The sequence below is a fragment of the Neophocaena asiaeorientalis genome, unplaced genomic scaffold (genome assembly GCF_003031525.2).
Source record: "Neophocaena asiaeorientalis asiaeorientalis breed wild unplaced genomic scaffold, Neophocaena_asiaeorientalis_V1.1 scaffold202, whole genome shotgun sequence".
NCBI lineage: Eukaryota > Metazoa > Chordata > Mammalia > Artiodactyla > Phocoenidae > Neophocaena > Neophocaena asiaeorientalis.
Genome location: NW_020172627.1, coordinates 906779 through 930769, shown reverse-complemented (window position 1 = coordinate 930769; position 23991 = coordinate 906779). Strand labels below are relative to the sequence as shown.

Genomic DNA, 23991 nt, shown 5'->3' with positions numbered 1-23991 from the left:
AACTATGTACCAAGAGATGTAAAAATATGCAGGCCCTTTGATAGCCCTACTCACTAATATTCCTGCCTACACAGTGTCTGAATGGCCACCCACTAATTACATCAATGCAGTCACATAAAACACATAACGGTTACCGAACTCCCTTTTTAAACACACTGTTCAAAACTAATCTAAATGGAATAGTCCAATATTTATGCACCTTTATTGGCTTAGACAAAAAAATACATGTTTAACCGTCACTTTCAAAAATGAATTTTGAAACGATGAGTGTAGAGAGTACAGACTTGCTAGAGGGAAAGGGAGGGCAGGGAGATGGGAAGCCAATCCTCAGGGGCAGTGGTTCAGCAAAGGCCTCAGCCCCGTGCGAGCCAGGGAGGGATCCATCCTGGCTGGGCAGTGTTCTCAGCACGTGCTGCCGGATGAGGCATGGTGAGGGCGTGGCCACTAGGACTAGGAGTCAAGAGACCATCTTCTCTCCTAGTCATGTCTCCGTTTGCTAACTGGATGGCTTTGGCAGAGCTCTTGATGAGCTCTGGTCATCTTCCTTCATTATGATGAGGAGGAGGAGGAGGATGTTGGTGGTAGTGATGATGATGGTAATGAGAATGGTGGTGGTGATGGTGATGGTGGTTAGCTGATGGAGTATTTATAGTATCCCAAGCACCATGTTCGGAGCTATCCACATATTAATTTCCATCTATGGCAGCTACTATCTTAATCCTCATAAAGATGACTAGAAGAGAGGCATAGAGGGCAGGCTTAGGTAACCTCCCCGAGGTGCCTGGGGGACAGAGCTGGGATTTGAACCCAGGAGGTCTAGCTGTCACGTGCTTAAGCACTACACTACATTCCTTTTCAAAAAAGCGAAAAGGCATCTTCCAGTTCTACCACGCTTTGATTCTAGACACGTAAAGACTTTTTAAGCGCTATCTGAAAGGCCGTTTTACTGAGGGGTAACTCCCCACCCTGATTCTTCCCTGCCCCAAACACACATACACACTAAAATGTCAACTCAGTGAGAGTAATAAGGATCCAGACTTTCCTACTCAGCACTGCGTTTTCAGAGGGAGGAATGGCGTCTGGCACACAGGAGGTACTCAGCAAATAGTTCTTGAATTAATGACTCCAGAGCTCAGATAAAGCAGGCAGTCGGAGAGAGTTAATGGAATTTTATGATTACACTTTGTTTTTGAAAGTTAATTGAAGGCAGATACTTCTTTTTCCAACTTGGAAAAATAACTAAATGACAGTAAATAGCAGAAGAATTTGGCAAACCTTTTCCTTGATAGATGTTATTTAGGCTAACCGTTTCTCCATTCTATTGTCTGCCAAGTATAGGACATCAAAATCGGTAATTATCACAACTGCCAAAACAATGACACTAGAGCAATGGTGACAAAAAGCGTTTATTGTAATTACACCAAATCTGTTTTGAGTTACTCATGCCCATTTAACATTTGCATCAGAATATCTTAGGGCAAGGTCTGCTTTATTGGGTGGAGAAAATACAATTTTCTTTCTGACTAGTGCAGAAAACCAACTCAGAGATGCTAAACGTTGCATTAAGAAAAGGTTTTAATACGCACTCTGTATGAAGCAGCCTCATGCCAAATCACTCTTTCTGGAGCTACTTACTCAGAGGACAGATGAAGTCGGGAAGAAGATATTACACTGAGCAGCATCTCCAGCAACTGGTTTCTGAGCCAGATTGTCTTTCCAGATGTTTGACTTCCAGCTACAAAAAAGAAAATTCAGATTTGAGAAAAAAACAGATGTAAAGAGACATAGTATTTGCTGCAGTAAGCAATCGTATTCACCAAATGCTTAGTTCTCCCAGGAGTTGAGACATGGATGGGACTTGAAATTTTGGCTTTCAGTTCTAGATTTCCATGCAATGCTTAAAAAGAATTTCAGGAAATGTTCCTAAAGTTCCCTTTAACTAGAGATGTTTTTGATGCTCCCCAATCACCACTCCTCACCAAAAAAAAAAAAAAAATCCTAAAAATGATAAGGTCAAATTCTCCTTCCAGCAGAGGAATTTTTTAAATTATCATAGGCTGCAACACTTCCTGGGCACCTACTACATGCTGGGCATTATGCAAGGCACTGGGGGCAAAGAAGTGAAGATTGTGATCCTTGATCTGAGTTCCTGCTCTCAATCTGTTTCTAGGCTAGACCTTCGGCATGTCTATGTTGCGCTAAAATTAGAGCTTGAATTGTAGCAAGAGGTATATGGTTCCAACGGAAGAAGAAACTTGACTTCTGAAGTGTTATTATAACCCTGAAGGCCATGTAAATATTGTCTTAATAGAAGATGTTTCGTGAGATCAAAGTTTTAGCATGGAGTCCCTATGAGAAGAAGGGTTCACGAAATAGTACACTGTTGTCTCATCATCCATTCATTTTACCCCTTGGTTAGCCAGTTATTTTACCACCAGTTTGGGGCACACCCGCCATGCTGTAGAAATAGGACTGAGGAGGCAGCTTGGAGAACCGGAGTCAGAGTCCCCTCTATTTGGATTCTGGCCCCATCTCTCATTAAGGTCCTAATCTCTCTGAGCCTCCGTTTTCTCATCTGTAAAATGGGAATAATAATTCCTACTTTTCAGGCTTGATCTAAGGATAAGAGATAATTTATCTGGATTGAGTAACACTATCTAAGAGAATCTTTTGCGGTAAAAGTGTTCTCTATCTGTCCTGTCCAATGCAGTAACCACTGGCCTCACGTGGTTATCAAGCACTTGGGACAAGGCTAGTGTGACTGATGAACTGAATTTTAATTGCATTTCATTTCGACTAATTAGAATTTAAATTTAAATGGCCATGTGCAGCTAGAGGCTCCCGTCTTGGACACAGCAGATCCAGAGGGCCCAGGGCAAAGCAATCAGTAGTTGTCCCCCTCGCATTTGCCCTAGCAGAGGGAATTTGGAACACGATGTAGCTGCAGTTCTGAGTCTGGTTAGGGAGAGAGAGACTCAAAGAAACAAATCACAGACCTTTGCATGAGATTAAACGCAAGGGCTCTAGAAGCAAAGAAGAGATGACTTAACCTGGCTTGTGGGACTGGGAACGGCTGGTCTAGCAGGGTGAGATGGGGTGGGGGCGGGGCAAGGGAGGCATTCCTGCAGAGCGAACAGCACCTGCAGAGCATGGATGGACGGGCGGACCGTCACACATTAGGACGTGTACGTGCTTCAGAGTGTTGAAGCTGGGGCTCATCAGGAGAGCAAGGCAAGGGCTGGGGCATGAAGGCTCCCACCTGCCGGTCTACAGGGAACTGAGCATTATCCTGGAGGCCTTGGAAGCCATTCCAGGTTGTGAAGGAAGCACATACAATTTGCGTTTATTCGTGACCATAATCATAGAGCTGTGACCTCATAAGCCACCGTGTGGGAACAACAGCTCGGCTGTGGGTGCCTTCCCCCTCCTCCCTCTCAGCCTTGCATGCACAATGGCCCCACAGCGTGTTCCTCTCAGGGCCGTCATGGGGGTTGTCTTGCTGCCTTCAGGCTGGCGTCTGGGAAAGGTCTTCTCACCAGGCACGGAGGGGTCCGGGGCTCCATCCACGCAGATCTGCCTCTCGTTCACCGATGAAGGCTTGAGGGTGTACACAACAAACAGCCCGATTCTTAAGACAGAAAGAGAAGGACACGCTCAAATGTGGGCTCAGCCCCCGTCTCCTAAACACACGTGAAGGTTTTCTACAGTGATCCACCTAAATGCGGCTTCAAGGGAGGGTTTGAGGGGAATCGTGTTATTCTGTGGTCAATGTGATATTTCCAAAGACTTCTCAGATCTGTCAGGATTCATCAGAGCAGCGAGCTCTGGCTCTGCCAGCTCAACAGAACGAACAGTGATGAGGACAGAAAAGGTGAAATGTCCTGCCAGAGGGCACTATCCTTTGGGAAGTCTGCAAAAGGCAGGCATGTTGGGCTGTTGGTCGGTGAGGATGCCTGTGCTCACGGAATTTCTGGAGTTCTTGGCACACGAGGTGTGTCCGCGCACCAGGGAGCAGTGAACACACAGCCCTGCTGGGGAGTCTAGCAGACCCACCCCTTTTTTCAGCTCTCCGCCCTGAACAGAGAAACTCCTAGGAGGTTCCAAGGAAATAGAACCTGCTGCTGCATTGAAGGGGCAGTGCTGCTGGGCTGAGCATGGTCAGGGGAGAGCTGGCGCCTACGTTCCCTCATTAAACAGCCCCGAGGCTCTGCCCTTCCCCCTGGGGACCTGGTGCAGTACCTGTGCAAGTCCTGGAGGCTGAAGTGGCCCCTCAGCTGACAGCCCAGGATGGCAATGATGGTGGATATCTTGGAGGGGGCGAGGCCTGGCTCGTTGAAGAGGAAGACGAGCTTGGGAATAAGCCGCGCCTGGTGAGCAACTTCAGCATTCCGGGGTCCTTCCCTGGCGAGCCCAGGAGAGAGGCAGTAAAAGCTTTTACTGGAATGAACCAAATTTGCTATGCTTCTGCTAAAAAGGTTCCACAGGCTGGGCTTGCTCCGTGGCCCTCTGACTCCGATGCGCTCTTGGCAACTCGTCAAAATGCTGTCAGACACCCATCGAATACGTGTCTGCCCAGTGCCAGAGTCGCTCCGCTTGGAGATGAGCCTTCCGGTGCCCTTCCCCCTCCCCCCCCTCACGCCCCCACCCCTGAAAACTGCCTTCAAAGACAACCCCAGCTATTGACTTTTAAATTCCAAGCCTCAGGGAAAACTAATGCTGGTTTCAGAAAACTCAGAACAAAGAGAGCAGACTGGAGTGTGACCATGGAGCACTTCCCAATAGCCGGAGCGTGGGCCTCCGAGAGCCCATCTGGGTGTGCGTCTTCCTGCCCACCCCAAACCACAGAGTGGATGAACACGCCGTTGAGAGTCAAAGGGGGAGAGAGACAGAATTCAAGCCTCCGCACTCCCTCCTTAGGATAATCGCAAATACAATTTCCAGTAAATTCTACTCCCCCGAAGAAAACGGCTTCCAGGGTGAGTGTCCGTCTCTTAGAAAACAACAGGTACAGAAAGAAAGTGGAAAGTGAGAAAGAAAATAAAGGTGGAGGAGAATGAATCTGGGTGGACTGCTCCTTCTTGAACTGTCTTTTCAGTACTACTGTGTTGAATTCTGCCGAGTGCCACATCTCTGATACACAAAAGAGGCAGAACCAGCGCAGTCCTGCGTGTGACTTGCTCTCATGGGCTCAATGGGAAGATGTGCATTCATCACCTATGAGACCCCACTGTCCTTTGTGCTCTTTCGAATCACAGCACTGAGTAGCCTGCTCTTCTGTATTCCTCCACCACAGGGCTATGTCTTGTCCTTCTCTGAACTTCTAGCACTAAGAACTGGTATGGAATGGAGTGGGTTTATAATAGATAGGCCATCATGAACGGCTGCATGAAAAGATGGCTGCAAATACATTCAAAACACCGAGGTCCTAATGATCTCCAGAAGAGCTGACACGTGAGGAGGCAGGTGGGGGTGTGTGTGAACAGCTTTATTTGTGAGGAAGGAGGTGGATTGATAGGCTGGCACCCCTGCCTCCCTTCTCCCATATTCTCATCCCTGGTTCTCCTTGGGAATTACCTCTTCCTAACTCCCCTCCATCCGCTCCAGAGGGGAAGTCATGCTGCCTGGCCACATGACCCGAGATGGCCCCGTGAGACTCCATCCTATTGCTAGGACTATCGAGTGAAAAAGAAGCCCTGTCTGCCGACTGTGCTGGGCAGAGGACATGCTGTGAGGATGCCCAGCCAGACAGAAGTTAGCACAGAAGAAAGCAGAGATGAGACTAGGGACAGATCTCAGCTAAAGTAATCTGAGCATCACCCAGACAACATGTGAAGCTCTGCCTCGGTCAACTGTATGAGCCAATAAATTTCCCCTTTCTCCACCTTCCTTTTTTCCCTCCCTTTCTTCCTTTCTTAAGTTGGTTTGAGCTGTATTTCTGCCACTTGCAATCAAAAGAGCCCTGACTAATTCAAAAAGTGACACTCAGTGTGATGGTATTTGGAGGTGGGGCTTTTGAGAGATGCTTAGGTTATGAGAGTGGAGCCCTCATGAATGGGACTAGCACCCTCATAAAAGACACCCCAGAGAGTTCCCTCACCCCTCCTGCCATGTGAGGTTGTAGTGAGAAGACAGCAACTATGAACCAGGAAGTAGGTCCCCACCAGACACTCAATCTGCCAGAGCCTTGACCTTAGACTTCCAGCCTTCAGAACTGCGAGAAATAAATTTCTGTGATTTGTAAGCCACCCAGTCTATGGTATTCTCATTACAGCAGCTGTGCAGACTAAGACAGACATGCTACCACCTGGGGACCCAGTGCTCTGGGAGGGGAGAAGGCCGTGGTTGCTGAACCACCGGCTGTCCTGTCCTCTCAGTCCCTGTTCTTGGCATGAAGCCTTTGACTGTACCCCCAGGCTGCCAAAGCCCAGCTTACCTTGGTGATTGAAGGATTTCCACAAGATGGGAAAAGAGGGAGAGCTCCAAGTTGTCCGCAGCATTCATCCAGAGCTAGAAGACAGAACAAACACAGTGAAACCAAGGTGTGTGGAGAGAAGGGTTTCCAGGCAGCGTGAGCAGGTACGGTGCTGGGCATGGTCTCCTCTGACGTGGAATCACTAACACAGCTTACCAGCTCTGGAATCAGACTAGCTTTCCTGACAGCTAGAAAGTAGAGGGCACCTGCCTCCGGGGCAAGTGTAAACACCATTCCTATCGTCCCCATCTCTGCTGCTCTCTGGAGCTTCACTGTGGGTCTAGATTCTAACCAAGGACACCTGCACTAACCATCTCCTACGTGTGTCCCACCCTGGGGCCCTGCAACCTGTTGTGTCCACACACCAAACAACATCTCATTTTCATTGGATCCTACAAGGCAAATACCAGTGCTCCCAATTCAGAGATGTGAGAAGACAGGCTGAGACAGACCACTGAGTGACAGGTACCTCAGCACCCGCAAGTGATAGGACTGGAATTAGAAGCTGAGTCCCACCTCTCAGGTTTTATGCTGTAGCAACTTGTGCATGCAGTTTCTTCAGTTCCCCTATCTACAGAACCTGCGGCACAGCCCATGTTCCCATCTCCTGTAAACAGAATTGTGAGTGACATGCAGGTGTGAAATGCACTGAGATTCTGAGAGTGAACTTTATCACTGGGGTTGCTTTCTTCATTGTAAACAAAATGCAGCTGCTCCCCATCCTTCTGGGGCAGAGGTGATGGTGTGCCTTCAGGCCTCATTTCTACTTCCCTTTAGAGAGCGCTACTATCTCTCATCTAAATGCTGGCGTTCCCTAAGGCCCAGAATCTATACGGTTCAGGTGTAGGATTATAGGAGTGAACTCATACAGCAGCAAAAAGAGCTCACACTCACAAATGATACCATTTGCTTGAGGCAAGAAGCATCATACAAAGGCCTAAAACGATACCATTACCTGCGTCTAGTAGGTAAGAACAGTGAGGCTCAGAGAGACTGAGTAACTTGTCTGGCGCCCCACGGTTTTTAATTGGCGGAGATGGCTTCAAAGCCTGGTCAGTCTGACCATGAAGCCCACCCTCTTGCCTCCTCTCTGTGTTCCCCTACAGGCATCTCCTGCAGACAGTGACCCAGAGGGTCAATAATCAACCTCACTTGAACCAAGCCGGTGGCCGTGGCTCCATCCTTTTACTTACTGGGGAAAACAGAAGAGTCTCAGTGGACATAAGTTTATCAGGAAGGCAGAGACTGTTCCTCCCCAATCCCCAGGGCCCAGCATTACACATGCCATGTAGTGGGCACTTAATAAGGATCCATTACATTTTTTAAAGGAGTGAATGCAAAGTAAACCAAAGTAAGATAAGTGCATTTCTCTTAAGCCAGAAACAGGCTGACAGATTTCCAGCTCCTGTAAGCACAGCCACTGCCGAGTACACACAGAGGTGGGGCAGCTGCCATTTAAGAGAGCTGGTGTGGATCGATGTAGCTCCCAGGAAGGTAGGCGTAGCCAGACATGGCATCCCAACATACTCGAGAGGGTGCCAAGAGCTTTGCATACTTGGAATTCATTCATTCATTCACGAAGGCAATCATGAGCAAATGATACAGCATGCTCTGTGTCGGGAGCTGGAAGAGCTGAGAAAGTAAGACAGGAACCCTGTGGTACCCCTTACCCTTCCCACGAAACAATACCCCTCCCCCTGTTCCCTTTTCCAGAGCTTTAGAACAATAAGAAGTTGCCGCAGCACATTTGAGGCTGCCTAGCTGTTTTAGAAATTATTTTATATAATACCAACTGTCTGAATTTTGGGAAACATGCATAATTGAATCCTGCGGTTGTCATCCTGTGTCACATAACCCCTGTACGAAAGACTGCATCGAGATGTCTGGCTTAAGTTTGTTCGAATATCAAATTCTGTTCTCTCCCCACTCCTGGGACCAGCTCACTCTCAGAAAGAGGTGGCCTTTTCTGAGACCACAAGCCTAAGACATGCGTGACTTCGACTTCCTGTCCCTTGCAGCTTCTCAACTTCCTGTCCCTCCTGGCTGCACACCCGGCATCAAGGATCACGCGCCTTCTCCTGTAACCCACTCTCTGGTCTCCAAACCCTCCCTTTCCTTGAAGGACTTGTCCTGTCAGTTTGATTCTCACACTGGTATTTTAACCACCCCCTTTTCACTGCTCAAGTCTCCCATCTAAGTTCTGAAACGCTTCTCCTCCTATTTTCTTCTCTCTCTTTTTCTTCTTCAAAAGCCCAGTGACTGTCTCCTTCCTGCCTCCTCCCCGCTCTTCACCTCATGTCTGACCCCACCATTTACTCTTCACTGGGCCCGTCAGTGACCTCTAAACACAACCCACACAGCCCTGCCCTTACTTCACCTGATGTAGGCAGACACTGGGGAAACTCTTCTTCTTTTTGAAAGTCTCTCCTCCCAATATTTTAAAAATTTTATTTCATTTCATTCTGTTTTAGTGTGGGTTTTTAGCATCTTTTTGCTTGTTTTTATTGGTTGCCTATTTTCTTAACCCCAGTGAAAAAGCACTGGCTCAGCTGAGGGGTAAGTTTATTCAGGGAGGGGACGGGTGGTGCCCATGGTGGTTCCAGGAACAGGCAGTGGGAGCATTGTGGGTTCCTGCATGGGTCATTCCTGGGCTAGGCTGATGGCAACGATATCATGGAACCAAGCTGCCTGAGCACGGCCACAGCATTTTGGAAGGGGCAGCAGTGCTGCCAAGGCATGCTGTCTTGTTTACCAGGGTGGTAAAGCCATTTGTGCATATCTGCTTCCCCGTTGTGCACAGGAAGCCCGTATCGCAGGCCTTGCTGGATTCCCCCACAAGCCTTGCATCTATCTGCAGATCCAGGTCTGGATGTTCATCCTGGCCTGGTCCAATTAGATAGTATTTCATTTAGGTTTTTTGTAGCTTTTATTTATGAGTAAGATTGACCTGTACTTTTTCATTTCCCATACTATCCTTTTTTGGTTCTGGTATCAAGATTAGCTCATAAAAGAAGCTGGGAGAAATAATACCTACACTATGATCATGACTATGATTTTTAAAAAATACGTATATTATGCATAGAAAGTACAAAAAAAGGGATGCATTCAAAGTTAACAACAGTCGTCTGGGTCTCAGAAAGAGGAGTTTTTCTTCCATTTTTCTGTAATTTAAAATATTCTATAACAAGCACTTATTATTTTTTAATTAAAATAAACAGTTTTAAAAATACTTCCATGGACTGCAGTGTGTACCGGCTAAAGTGTGCGCCCTGCAGCTTACCATCCCCCGCTGTCTTCTCTCCCTCCCCCTCCAGCCTCACCTCTACCTGCAACAACATCCCCACAGGTGCCCCAAGCCCCTTGCTCTCAAATCCCCATGGTTGCTCTCATTCCCACATGTGAGCAAATAGCATCCAATCCACCTGAAATATTCCCCCATTGAACACATTCTGTCAAACTCAGCCCCAGAGCCCGGATCTGCTGAGCTGACTGTCCTCTCCTTCCACTCCCCAGACGCCCTGTGCCTCCCTCACTGGCACCCAGCACATTGTAGCACCACCTCTGTCGTGTCCTGGGCCCCACTGTTGCGTGCAGGGGCTGCATTCTGGTTATCACCATGTCTCCAGAACACACCAGTGCCCGACCCTAGTGGGCACTCAGTAAACGATGCTTCGTGAATGGATCTATCCACCCAAAGGTCTGTGCAGTACTCCTCACTCAGCCTCAGGTGTGCCCTCAGCATCTCTCACTCATCCCTTTAAAGGAACATTTATAAACAGCAAAGCACCATCCAAAGGAATTGGTATGTTTTAAAATCCTTCTTATATATGGAAGCTTACACTTTTAAAATCCTTTTCCAGATACTATCTGATTTGGCTCCCACACCAGCCTGTGAGGGAGAGGAGATGGTCTCCCTTTCACACATGAGAAGACTGAAACTCAGAGAAGTCAAGAGACATGCCCGAGGCCACACAGCCCATTGGTGGTAGGAGTTAATTATTAAACAAGGCCTCTGAACTCCAAAGTCTTGTCAGTTTTCTCTCTCACTATCATCTTGACCATCGAGGAAGCTGACATGCTGGGTTTAGAGAAAGCTCCAGGCTTTCTGTACCATCACACACCTGTTCCTTTAGGGCTAGTGACCAGTCTCCAGTTTACCTCGAAATTGCAGAGGATGTGCTGGAATACACCAATGTTGGTGATAGCAGAGGACCCAAAGCCCAGTTCTGCGGTGCCAGCAACAGACAGGATCAGCTGAAAAATGCGATGGTTTAGGAAAGAGGTCTTTTTCCTCAGGAGAAACGCCATTATCTGCAAAGGTTAAAACACAAAGCAGTTTACTCGTGAATGCATCGTCACCGCTCTTTCTTCCTTACCCACTCGTTCCTACCAGCACCTTTGGTCAGCCCAGTCTGAAAACGTTCCGCTCTCTGGTGCTACCTCTTCCATTCCCTTGTTATCAGAAGGAAAACATATACCAACTTCTGTGGCTGCTTCCCCACCAGTGTCTGCTTTTCTGTACTTGAGGCTTCACCTCTCACTGTGGGCCCCCGGCTCCTTCCTGAATCTTACACGTTTCCCGAATGCCACCTTCTCCTGGTTTCTTTCTACATTTCTGAGTATTTTTCTCATTTTCCTTTACTGAATCCTACATTCATACCCATCCTACAGATGTTGCTATATCACTAGGAAGCCACCACCGGCCCACGAACCCAGTTACATCAGCTTCACTTCAGGCTGCTGCCAACAGACGTGCCATTCTGCTGTGCCAGGCCCTGGGAAACTGGCAACACGCAAGCATCCATACCGAGTTGGAGGCACTGGGATCCCAGTGGCCCATACTCATCTCAGATAAGATAAGATAAGATAAGATAAGATGGACCTCACCTAGCCTCATGTCTCTGTTGACCTCAGTCACACAAAAGTCAGGCTGACCCACCATCCACTTGCATCAACTCCATCTGGATTCTCAGCTCAGCTCATCCACAGCTCAATTCCCTATGCCTGTATCTGACACGGTCCACCCTTCTCCCTGTCCTCAGACACGCTCTTCCAGTGTGTCATTAGGAAGTCTCACTTGTTGTTATGAATTGAATGTCTGTTCCTCCCCAAATTCACATGTTGAAACCCTATTCCCCAATATGATGGTATTTGGAGACAGGTCTTTTGGGATATAATTAGCATTAGATGAGGTCATGAGGGTGGAGCCCTCACAGATGGGATTAGTGCCCTTATAAGAGTCACAAGGGAGCTTTCTTCCTCTCTCTGCTCTGCCATGTGAGGATACAATGAGAAGTTAGCCATCTGCAATCCAGAAGGGAGTCCTCACTCAACCTGACCATGCTGGCACCCTGATCTTGGACTTCCCAGTCTCCAGAACTGTGAGAAAATTAATTTCTGTTGTTTATAAGCCACCCAGTCTATAGTATTCTGTTATAGCAGCCCAAACTGACTGAGACAATTGTAATCAGAAAATAATATCTTTTCAGACTGTTCTAGTCACTTCTTCAGCATATCCCCACTCCCCAACCAGGACATAATTAGGATGGCTGAAAGCTGCTTGAGAAAAATCACTCATGCTGACTGGTTTCACTTTACATTAACAGTGTCAAATGTCAAATTGGTACTCAATTTGGCCTGGCAGTCCAACTCTTTTTTTAGTAAGCTGTCTTTCCTCACCCTAAAGATGATGATCTCATCTCTTCTCTCTCCTTCAGCCTCCCTCCCCTCCACCACCTGACTCAGTACACAGCTGAGAATTTAGAACCCATCAGATGTGAACACTCCCATGTCCCCACCATCAGATCCACAAATGCCTGCACTGCATTCCTTCCTGTCACCAGCAGGGTTTCTATTCACCTGGCCTCTGGGACCCATCCCTCACCTGCTCCTTGGGATAGCTCTTCTCTCCTAGCTTCATCCATCCTTCTCTCTTCTGTCACCTTCTTCCCGACAAATATGCCTTGTAGTTCTCCTTCTAAAGATAACCTTCCCTTGAACCCTAATCCCTCTAGTTTGGGCCCCATTTCTCTACTCTTCTTTGTAGGTAAACTTCTTGAAAGCACTATCGGACTTCCCTGGTGGTGCAGTGGTTAAGAATCTGCCTACCAATGCAGGGAACACGGGTTCGAGCTCTGGTCTGGGAAGATCCCACAGGCCGTGGAGCAACTAAGCCTGCAAGCCACAACTGCTGAAGCCTGAACACCCCAGAGCCCGAGCGCCACAACTACTGAGCTCTCGTGGTGTGCTGCAACTACTGAAGCTCGTGTGCCTAGAGCTCGTGCTCTGCAACAAGAGAAGCCACAGCAATGAGAAGCCCTCACACTGCTACAAAGAGTAGCCCCCGCCCACCACAACTAGAGAAAGCCCGTTGCGCAGCAACGAGGACCCAACACAGCCAAAGATTTTTTAAAAATTAAAAAACAGAAAGCACTATCAACACACTCAGGCTCCACATCCTCACTTCACATTCTCTTCTCAATCCCCTTCCGCTGGTTGCTGCCTCTTCCTGCCCACCTGCCTTAGAAAGGTCACTAGTGACTCCCAGGTGCCAAGTCCAACAGGGCCTTCTCTGTCCTTAGTTTGCTGCGTTATTTATCAGCATCTAGCATTGTTTGACTATGCCCACCTTCTCAAAACACTTCATTTTTCAAATTCTTTGACAAAGCATTTCTTTGTTTTCCCTTCCTTATTCCCTCTCAACCTCCCTTGTTGGGTTTTCATCATATTTCCAAGCTCTACCTGGTTAGTTCCTCACTGCTTCCTCCTTTGTCCTCTTCACTACTCCTTTTCTTTGGTTATTTCATCAATTCCCTTAGATTAAATACCATCATGATGCTATTGATGACTCTCACATCTATACCTCCCACCAAGCACGCCCTTCTGAACTCCAGAGCTGGGTATCCCACCTGATATTTTACCTTTGATGTCTCACAGTCACTTCACACTTAGCATGTCCCAAATGTCTTACACCTTCCTGTCGGCAGCACTCTGGGTGCACAGCACTGGCTGTTTTCATATGCTACGTGCCAAGACTGCTCACAAAGACTCCAAGTCTCCCCGATCCGGGATGCAGTCTCACATCATGTTGGATTCTATCCAGTCTCCGATCCTGACCCTTCAAACCATCTTCCACACAGGTGTCAAATGTCATTCTAAAGCATCATTCATTCCACTTCCCTGTTCTAAGCCTATGAATGGTTACTCATCACCTCTGAGATAAGATCCATGCTCCTTGGAGTGGCAGGGCTCTGACCCTTCCCTCCGTCTCCATCTAGGCTGTGCACCTGCCTGCAATTGTACTTTCCTCCCGGCCACGTCGAGGAACCCATCTTGGATCCCTTAAGTGTTCATAATGTTAATCTAGAACACCATCCTCCATCTTTACCATGTTATGAAAATCCATCTTATAAAACTTGGTTGGATGTCACCTAGTCTGACAAGAGGATGATAAATAAGTTTGATAGAAATAACAGATAGGAAGGGTTATGCTCTCCAATCAGCAAACCAACAGATGAATACAGAGTAAACGTCTAAAAAATGATTAAACCCACTCCTGAGCCAGCCAGTTAATTGAAGACCCTTGTTTTCATTCACTGATTCATTCCAAAAATCATTCCTAAACACTTACTGTCTACCATGTGCTCTTAGGATGCAACAATGAACAAGCAAACCAAGTCCTGTCCTCATGGGGCTTGTGTTTAGGGGCAAAACAGACCACAAACATGGCAACAAGTACATATTCAACATGCCAAACAGGCATGCGCATTGGGAAGAAACAAAGCAAGAAAATGTGTCTAGAAAGAGATGAGGGTTCTGTTTTATAAGCAGTAGTCACGGAAGGCAAAAAAAAATAATAAAAATCTTGTTTCTTTACTCAAACCTGTCATTTCCCACCTGTCTACCACTACCTCTCTCCCTGAATACATAAATTTTTGAAATATTTCTGTTGTAAGCCATAAGAGTTTTAAAATTTTTTCTTCTGCCTTCACATGTAAAGGTACAACGAATCTCTGAATCTGATGGGTTCTTTACTCAAACTATTTGGGAGTCCTTGTCTCGTGATAATATTTTTCTCTCTACCTCATTAGACAGTGTTGTAGGCTGACTGTATCTCCTCAAAATTTATATATTGAAACCTAATTGCCAGTATGATGGTATTAGGAGGCAGGGCCTTTGGGAGATGATTAGGTCATAAGGATGAAGCTCTCGTGAGTGGGATTAGTATCCTTATAAAATAGACCCCTGAGAGCTCCTTCATCTTTTCTGCCATGTGAGGACACAGCAGAAGGATGGTTGTCTATGAAACAGGAAGTAGGTCCTCACCAGACACCGAATCTGCCAGCACCGTGGTCTTGGATTTCTCACTCTATAGCACTCTGAGAAATAAATTTCTGTGGCTGTTAAGCCACCCCATCTATGGTATCTTTTATAGCAGCCTAAACAGACTGAGTCAGACAGAAATTTCCATGGAGGGAGGGACTAAACCCATTTATTCATCTGTATCCCTAGCCTGACACTGTGCCTGGCTCTTAGGAGGTGCTCAGTCACTATGAGTTGAGTAAATAGATTCCATTCAAGGGCCACTTTTTTGCCTCTACCATCTCTTTCTGAAAAACTCAGCCAATCCAGTCCTCTAGGCCTTCTCCGATCCCCTTTCTTTTTAAAGAAGCTCTTTGTGACTCCTCTACCAAGTGTGATGCGGCCACCTCGGCAGCTCTGGAGCACATTAACGCTCCCAAGGCACTGCATTCATACGACAAGCACTCACTGAGAACTCACGACGTGCTGGGCCCTGCAGTGGGCAGCGAGGAGACAACGGTGAACACAACAGGGCCCAGCTCTTAGGAGCTCCAGGGTTCTGGGAAGATGGAGGGTAACCACTGGGTCACGGAGACTGTGGTAGCTCTGGAAGAGAATCTCGGACACTTGTTGCATTTGATTTGTACTAAAATTATTCTGGTATTCGTCTTATTTTATCCTTCTAGGTGTACCCACGAGAGCAGGAACTGCTTTGGACCTTTTTAGAAATGCTCACAGTAATTATTAAAATTCCTAGCCAGAGTGGACATCCATGTGCTGAACTGGGACAAATCCCACTACTACTGCCTTTAACAATATAATCAGAGAAAACTGTTATATACCAGGAGCCTCAATACTTGCATTTTGATATAAGCCTGGCCACACACATTCATTTATCCCCCAAATATTTACTGAGTCTTTCTGGTCTCAGTAATACACTGGCAAAGAACAAGAAAAGCCCAGGGCTTTAACCATTACAGTCTGATGGAGACGAACAGAGTGATCATCACAGCCCTGCATGAGAGCAGGTAGACCTGGGCTTACACACAGTGCCACAGGGGCCAGGAGACGACCACACGGGCAGTGCAGGGGTCAGGGGAGACGTCTCCCTTGCACTGGAGCTCGACCTGGGAAAACAAGAAGGAATGTGCCTGGGAAGAATGATCAGCAAACCGTGGGCACAGGAACACAGGGTCACACTATGTGTTCAGTGATCCATGACCACACGGGATTTGAGGACACAGGAGTGTAGGGTATGAAACGCTGGCCGGGTGGGAGGTGGGGCTGGAAGGACAGGTTGGTATCCAGTTAGAAAGGCCTTTAGGAGTTGGGATATTGTATCAACGACCGGACGTGTCTGAAGGGTTTGCACGAGGCGGAGGTGTCATCAGGTCTATAATGTAGAACTGTGACTGGCATCAGTGGACCTTGAGGGAGAGGCAGGAGGAAGGGGATGCTGTCTGGCTGTGGCAGCAGTCTAGGTAAGAGGGGGTGAGCCTGACGTGACACCATACAGCTTTCTTCTCAGACCCTGACTCGGGGGCCGAAGAGACAGGGAGGCCCTCCCCCTGCCCCCACTGTGCCCAGGAGGAAACTGTAGCCTTTGTGCCCCAGTGACCTTGTCTAGGCTTTGACCCTGTTCCTGCCCTGCATGAGGCCTTTCTGGGCTGCTTCCCAGCCAGGCAGGGCATTCCTGAAGGACAGTGTCTACAACTCATCTGACATTACGAACAGTAAATAGCAATAACAAGCACAGTGCACACACACGGCAGTTACTCTGAGCAGGCACATGTCTAAGCACTCAGCATATATTAACTCAGTTATCACAATCCTACAAAATAGGTGTTGCTATTATTCCCATTTTACACAGAGGAGAACTGAAGCACACAGAGATTAAGAACTGAAGATGGCCAACATTTCTAGGGCACTTACTCTGGGCCAGACATAATTCTAAGCCCTTCACTTGTATTAAATCATCTAGTCCTCACTGCAACCCCATGATACAGGAGATATGATAGATCATATCGTGCAGGTGGAGAAACCGAGACAGAGAGGGTTAATAACTCAGGACTCAGGCAAGGTTAAGTAGTAAGTTAGGCAGAGGCTCAATTCAAACGCAGCATTCTAGTTCTACGGTCTAGGCTCTTAGCCATCATGCTAGATGCGAAGTGGGGGGACCACAAGTGATTCCTGAATTCATCAGTGAAAGGTGCCGGCAGCTGCAGACAGGTGAGCATCCCCATCCTGATCAGAGCCCCTCTCTGGCTGGCTGTCACCTGGCCCTCTGCTCTGGTGACACTGGTCTCAGGACCCAGGGACCTTCAGCTTCCCTTCTCCAAAAGTCATACTAGTGGGAATGTCCACTTGGGCCAGCAAGCCTCCTCCCTGTTCCTCGGGGATGCCAGCTCCTTGCAGGGGGGGCACTGCAGGCTCAGATGTGAGGGTGGGATTACCTGGTACCCACAGATGAGCTGCATCAAGCGATCACACATGACATTGCTGGTCAGGACCGAGTGCAGGACTTTCACAGCTGCATACAAGGTGTGGTCATCCGCTGCTAAGGAAATGAGGCCCAGGAGGATGGCGGGGCCACCGATGAAGTCCAGGCTGCTGGCAGCAGGGCTGGAGTGGAACACCCTTACCCCTGTGTGGGACAAAGGGCATTCCTGAGTATACTACAGCTTCACTGCAGTGGAAGTTCCCGCGGCACCACGCAAGAGCTGTCTGGCACATCCTCCACTCACAGCGGGGGGGCCTGTGCACAGGACAGGCTGGGAGGAAAAGTAGGGGCTTTGAAACTTTTAGGTCAATGAGAAATCCTGTGCTGAGTCCTTTCTGGGTCACAGAAGGCTGAAACGGCCCAAGGGATTTCAGACCTCCACCCTCCGTCTCAGTCCAGAGTGCCGGATGAGCCAGCTGCCCTCTGAGCCTCAGTTTGCTGGCTGCTCTGACAACTTCTGGCTCTTGTCTGCCCTCTAGATCTGCAACGCTGGACCCTTGCATCAGTTCATGGCTTTGCTCCTGCCTGATTGCAAGGCAACCAACAGTCGCTGGCTGTTGTCTTCACCCAAACAACCACAACCATTGCCTCTGCTCAGAGGCCCCACTGTACTCCCTCCATTGTGCAGAGACGCCAGCCCGGTTAGTAGCGAGTTCACGACCAGTTGTCAGATGCAGCAAAGTGAACTGACCTCTGCAGGGGGGCTAACTCTCTGGTGAGATTAACTCCCAACTCTCGCCCTCACTGTTCCAGCTCCTCAGCCCTCTCAGTCCTGCCTGCCGCTCCAGAATTCCAGGCTGCACAAGCGATGACGGCTACAACCCTTCTTCCCAAATAGCAGTAAAGGTTCATACCTAATTGGCCTATGGCCACGGCTCCAATGGTTCGAAGAGAACCCGAGAGGTGACTCGCACAATTTCTTAGCAAGAACACAGGTATGGCATTGTTGCGGGATGAAATGTTCATCTAGAGAAATTGGTAACAATTAATCCAAGAAACCTTCCTGGGAAGGAGGAGGTCTTGTTCATGAGCTCCTGGGGGGCCGGCACCCCCAAGCCTGGCACTCCGTAAGTGTAAGTCCATGAATGAATAATAACTGAACCAACAGTCAGAGGGACTGAAGCCAAAATTCAGGTTCCCCTGTCCTGCCTCCCAGGCTCTGGCTTAATCATAAGGGAGCAACTTCGGTTATACAACTGCGCCACCAGTGTCCCGCATGCTCACTAGTGTAAACAAATGCTCACAGTGAGGAGCTGATGAGAGCAGGAAGGACCTGAGGACACTGGAGGTGGAACGGTGCTGTGAAGGCCAGAGCTGCCTCTTTCCCGATCTAGGGTCATCCAGCTCTGCAAGCCCTGGCATCACCGGTCTCAGATGGCCAGGCAGACAGGGACCCTGGTCTCCTCCAGCAGAAGGTTCTGTGCTGGTAAGGCACAGCTTTGGTGCTCAACAGGACTTAACCCCTGATCCTGCCGTCTCAGTAAAGGGAAGGGGCCTTCTGTCTGTGAGGGTGGAGAGAACGTAAACAAATCAGCCCAAATTCATCAGCAGCAAGCAAAAGAGCTCTTTATGCAGGAATGAGGAAATAGGAAGTCTAATGGCATCTTCATCTATAAACATGTCTGCTTGCTGTTCTGCAAGTTTGTTGTTTGCATAGACACAGTGATTCAAAGAATATTCTGCAATGTTGGGGGGTCAATAGCACCCAGAAAAGGGAAGCTCAGTAGTGTTCCCAGTGTCACAGAGGTTTTTTAAATATTCCATTTGTTCTTGCTCTACCAAGGAAAATGAAGAGCACCTACCTTCTTCTCAGAAATAAGAGGTTTAGTCTTGAGAGATGCGAATGGGCGGGCGTCATGAAATATTTTAACAAACGAAGTGGGAAGCACGCCTGTGTGTAACTGTCTACACGTGCACAACCATGAATTAGTATTCACTTAATCACTGAAAGCTGAAGGAAGCCATGAGATCATGATTCCAAAACGGAGCAGCAAGTGAAGTTAGAGGGCATACCTCTTTGGCAATCAGGCGGCTGTCCACCTCATTGTATGCGTTTCTGATGTCTGCAACGCTGGTGATGGAGGAGCTGGCTATATGAAGGCCAAAGGAAACCCTTTCCTCTGCAACCAGGGGCATCACTTCCATACAAGGGTCCTCTCCTAAAATAACACATCTTCAGTTATTTCTATTCTCACTTTACTGAGTAGGAAATTAAGCCTCAGAAGAGTAAGTACCTACTGCCACATGGCGAAGTCATCACTGAGGAATGTTTGTAGCTGCTATATGTTGTTACATTGTATGTCATATATTACATGTTTTGCCCCTACCTGTGATTTCTGACACATAGAAAACTGTAGAGAAATCTCAGAATATTAACCCTACTATAAAAATAGAGGCATTCCAGGTATGAGATTACTAAAGCTTGAGACACCTATCGAGAATGTAACCTCGCTCCCAAAATGCTGGGCCGAAAGCCCTAAGGTTTTCAATGAGCTGCATGTACATGGTAAACACATCCTTTGGCATGAGTGCCCAGGTCGCTGAGTCAAGGAGAGCCACATGTGGCACTTGAGAAGGAAGCATGGTGTGAACAGAGAGTTGATGAAACTTCGGCTCTGGACCTGACCTCCTCACATTGTTCTGGCCAGTGCCCTTTGCCAGAGGAAATGAAGATCAAAGAAGACATGGAGCCTGGAGACAGAAACACTACAGAGCACTCAATCGCCCTTCACCAGGCACGAAGTCTTCCATACATAGATTCATTTATCATTCTTCCCAAATGGGCACTGACCCCGTTGACTTGACAGAGCACAGAGAGCTGTGCTCCCTGCTTGAACAGCCAACAATCAATAATGAAAATGTGGACGTTTTGTCTGCCTGTTTAATAATTGAAGACAACAGTATACTTTAGTTAAAAAGCTTCTTCATTAAAAGGAATGTAACTTATTTATCTCATTCACTTCCCCCTTTCTTTGCTGATGGTATTACCCACCCACTTTCCTCCATTATGTGTGTTGGAACTGAAATCGAAAGGAGATTGTCATTTCCTTTTCTGACATTTTCTATTGGATTGTAAATATGTAATGATCCAATTACAGAGGTTTTCCCTAATGACTGGCCTGTGCTGAGTTTATTCTTTATAAATAAGCTATAAATAACTGAATGTCCATTTAAAAAATCGTATCGGCAAGATCATTATAAATCAAAACACCCCATACCTTGGGCATGCACAGCTTGGAAGTTACCACAGTATCTTGGGCCAAGTTTGTTAATAACTTCCAGAGTTTCCATTGAGATGGCTTCTTCGAAGAGGTACGCAGGGCCCAGACGCCATATTAATAATGACTTTTGTTTCCAAACTTGAGGGGTAGCAATATATCCATAAACATCCACAAATGAAGATGGATCCATTGAAAGGAATGGTCCTGGTAAGGCCTGAATGTACAACATCTGTTAACATAAAAAGGTTGGGAGGGGGATGATGTAGATGGGAAGTGTTTAACCTCAGAATTAATCAAACAAACACATAAAATATAAAATGATGTACCTTCTTCTTCTCTCAAAGTGAATACTTGTTTTATCTAAAAACATTACAAAGATAACTCTCAAAGCTGAGAAACAGTGCACAAAACAGTTTATAAAATGCTGGTGGGAGTAAAAAACTGACACTGTGCCTTTGGAAACAAATTTGATAAGAAATATAAAGTGCCACTAAAAGGTTCATCTTTTTCTTCCCAGTCATTTCACAAAGAACTTAAATGTCCAATATTGGTACCTTAATTAAGTTTTACATACTAGAAATAATTACAGACTGGAAAGGAAGAAATAAAACTGTCTCTATTTGCAGATGGTATGTCCATGTAGAAAATTCCAAAGAATCTACCAAAAAAAAAGATACTTCCTAGAACTAATACCTGAATTCAGCAAGGTCACAGGATACATGATCAACACACAAAGATCGATTGCATTCTATACACTAACAAAGAACATGCAGAAACTGTAACTGCTCACAAGAAAATTAAATACTTTTTTGCTCTGCAAAATCCCATATGAAAGAGGATGAAAAGCAAGCTATAGATTAGGAGAAATTATTTACAAATTACATATCTAATAAAGGATGGGTATCTAAAATATTTAGATAAACTCTTAAAATTCAACAGTAAAAAGCCAACAATCCAATTAGAAAATGAGTGAAACACGTGCATAAGACATCACTAAAGAGGATACACAAGTTGCAAATAAGCACATGAGAGGATGTTCAATCTCATTAGCCATTAAGGAAATGCAAACTAAAAACAAGAGATATCATCACTACACACCTATCAGAATGGCTAACTAAAAAAGAGTGACATCACCAGATGCAGAGAAACGGGACGACTCAATCCATTGCTGGTGGGAATGGAAAATGGCACAGTCACTATGGAAAAATATTTTGGCAGTTTCTTATAAAACTAAACATGCACTTACCATAGGACCCAGCAATTAGACTCTTAGGTATTTAACCCAGAGAAATGAAGACTTAAGCTCACACAAAAACCTGTACATAAATGTACATAGCAGCTTTATTTGTAACATCCCAAAACTGGGAACACCTCAGATGTCCTTCAATGGGTGAATGGTTATGTATCCATATCTGAGTAGTATGGAATACTACTCAGCAATGAAAAAGGGATGAACTACTGACACATACAACAACTAAGATAAATTTCCAGAGAATTATGCTGAATAAAAATCTAATCCTAAATATCACGTACTGTATGATTCCATAGATATAACCAGGTCTTTTAAATGACAACATTTTAGCTCACTGGTTGCCAAGTTTAGGGACAGGGATTGGGAGGGGGTGTGGGTGGGTGGTGGTGGTAGTTATAAAAATACAACAAAAGAGATCCTTGTGGTGATGGAAATGTTCTGTATCTTGGTGGGAGCAGTGGATGCAAGAACATACAAATGTGATAAAATTGTATGGAACTAAATACACACACACAAGTACAAGTAAAACTGGGGAAATCTGAGTGAATTAGCAGATTGTATGAATGTCAATATCTTGGCTGTGATATTCTATAGTTTTGCAAGATATTACCATTGGAGTAAACTGGATGAAAGGTACACAAGATTTCTTTCTTTCTTTTTTTTTTTTTTTTGTAGTATGTGGGCCTCTCACTGTTGTGGCCTCTCCCGTTGCGGAGCACAGGCTCCGCGGCCATGGCTCACAGGCCTAGCTGCTCCGCGGCATGTGGGATCTTCCCGGACCAAGGCACGAACCTGTGTCCCCTGCATCGGCAGGCGGACTCTCAACCACTGCGCCACCAGTGGTACTTGGTCAATCTCTTTCTTACCACCAAATGTTAGCCTACAATTTTATCAAAAATTTCGATAAAAGAAATAGTTAACAGATTATCAGAAATTCAAAAATAATAGTTTCATAGCCCACGTAGATAAAACATTTTAAAATGATAGTGTTAACTAAGTAGTATATAAAAGGTTTTATACAATAAAGTCACAACTATTTTACTAAAGGAATAAAAACTGAAAGAAACTATAAATGATGGTAAGGTAGAAGGAATGTAGGTAATCTTTCTTCTTTATTTTTCAGTTATTTCAAAATGTGTTTATATTATTTTTATAACAACTACAAAATTATACATGAATATGTATATAAATACATATTTTTTAAATAAGAGGTTATATAATTTCAGAAATATTCTTTTTATCCCTACCAATTAAATAAGATTTTCAAATAAAAACAAACCAAGTTTTTCCAAGCTGTCAAGCCTACCTAGAGTGAGGTCTACTGTGCTCTCTCTCCCCTTTCCCATCCTTGTAGGCAGAGACTTTTTCTCCCACCTGACAAAGGTGCCCCACCCCTCCAATCCACCTTGTCCCCTTCTTCTCAGATTCCTACAGTGTATACTCACTGCACTATTCAGATTGATTTATAGACATAAGATGTCTCAGGTTGCTCCCAAATCATTTTGCTCAATTCAAGCTGTTAACACACTCCCCACCTTTCACAGTTGAACTTCACTTCCCTTGGAAATAAAAGCAAAGGCTCTAACATTTGAGAACAGCTCTTTCACTAGGTTATCCCCAACCAAAGCCCATTTTGTTCTTGCCCAACTGTCACCTGCATCTAAACACAGACCTTTATGTTTATCCCGATTAAATTTCACTTGCTGATTCTGACCAGACTTGTCAAAATCATCTTGGAAAGTCAACTCTGTCAGACTTGGCCCTTGGCCATTCTCCATGGCATATTTTGGCATATTCCCATAGCATCATACCACTTCCAACCTTCCTGCTGACTGAATCTGGTTTAGCTGGTCCCACGGGGTTGGATGTTCATCCATGTACCAATTCACTAAACAATACCATCAGCCAGTCCATGTTACTCCTTGCGGCTATAAATTCAGTGCAATTCATCAAGTGTTTATTGCATGCTTTCTGCATGCCAGTCCTGTGCTAGGTGCAAGCAAGTTCCAAATATCAATAGGACAAGCCTCTTAGCCTCAAGGTACATGATCTATTTCACAGAACACAACCTATTCTGTGAAACAAGACAGAATGCCAACATATTCTGTGAAAGAGGACCAAAACTAGCCCACTCTGTAATTATGCCTAAACAGATGGAAAACAAAGACACTGGGAAACCACAAATGTGACCACACTTTCCATCCTGGCTAACGTTGAGTGACCACTGCTCCTTCTCCACTGACAG

At 46.2% G+C, this 23991-nt stretch overlaps 1 protein-coding gene across 5 annotated transcripts in view; it reads right to left on the bottom strand.

Annotated features, from left to right (window-relative positions):
- The window catches only part of WDFY4 (WDFY family member 4), a 271838-nt gene that overhangs the window by 157651 nt on the left and 90196 nt on the right, over positions 1 to 23991 (bottom strand). For all 5 annotated transcript variants that reach the window (XR_003002427.1, XM_024739045.1, XM_024739044.1 and 2 more), the window contains 9 exons: positions 20492 to 20723; positions 19287 to 19432; positions 18128 to 18239; positions 17227 to 17417; positions 10631 to 10783; positions 6434 to 6507; positions 4240 to 4401; positions 3537 to 3628; positions 1636 to 1735 (listed from right to left, as the gene is read on the bottom strand). Coding sequence is in view for 4 of the 5 variants with exons in the window: in XM_024739045.1 (XP_024594813.1) it covers positions 1636 to 1735; positions 3537 to 3628; positions 4240 to 4401; positions 6434 to 6507; positions 10631 to 10783; positions 17227 to 17417; positions 18128 to 18239; positions 19287 to 19432; positions 20492 to 20723 (1262 nt within the window). In the remaining variant the exon portion in view is untranslated. The remainder of the gene's footprint in view (positions 1 to 1635; positions 1736 to 3536; positions 3629 to 4239; positions 4402 to 6433; positions 6508 to 10630; positions 10784 to 17226; positions 17418 to 18127; positions 18240 to 19286; positions 19433 to 20491; positions 20724 to 23991) is intronic.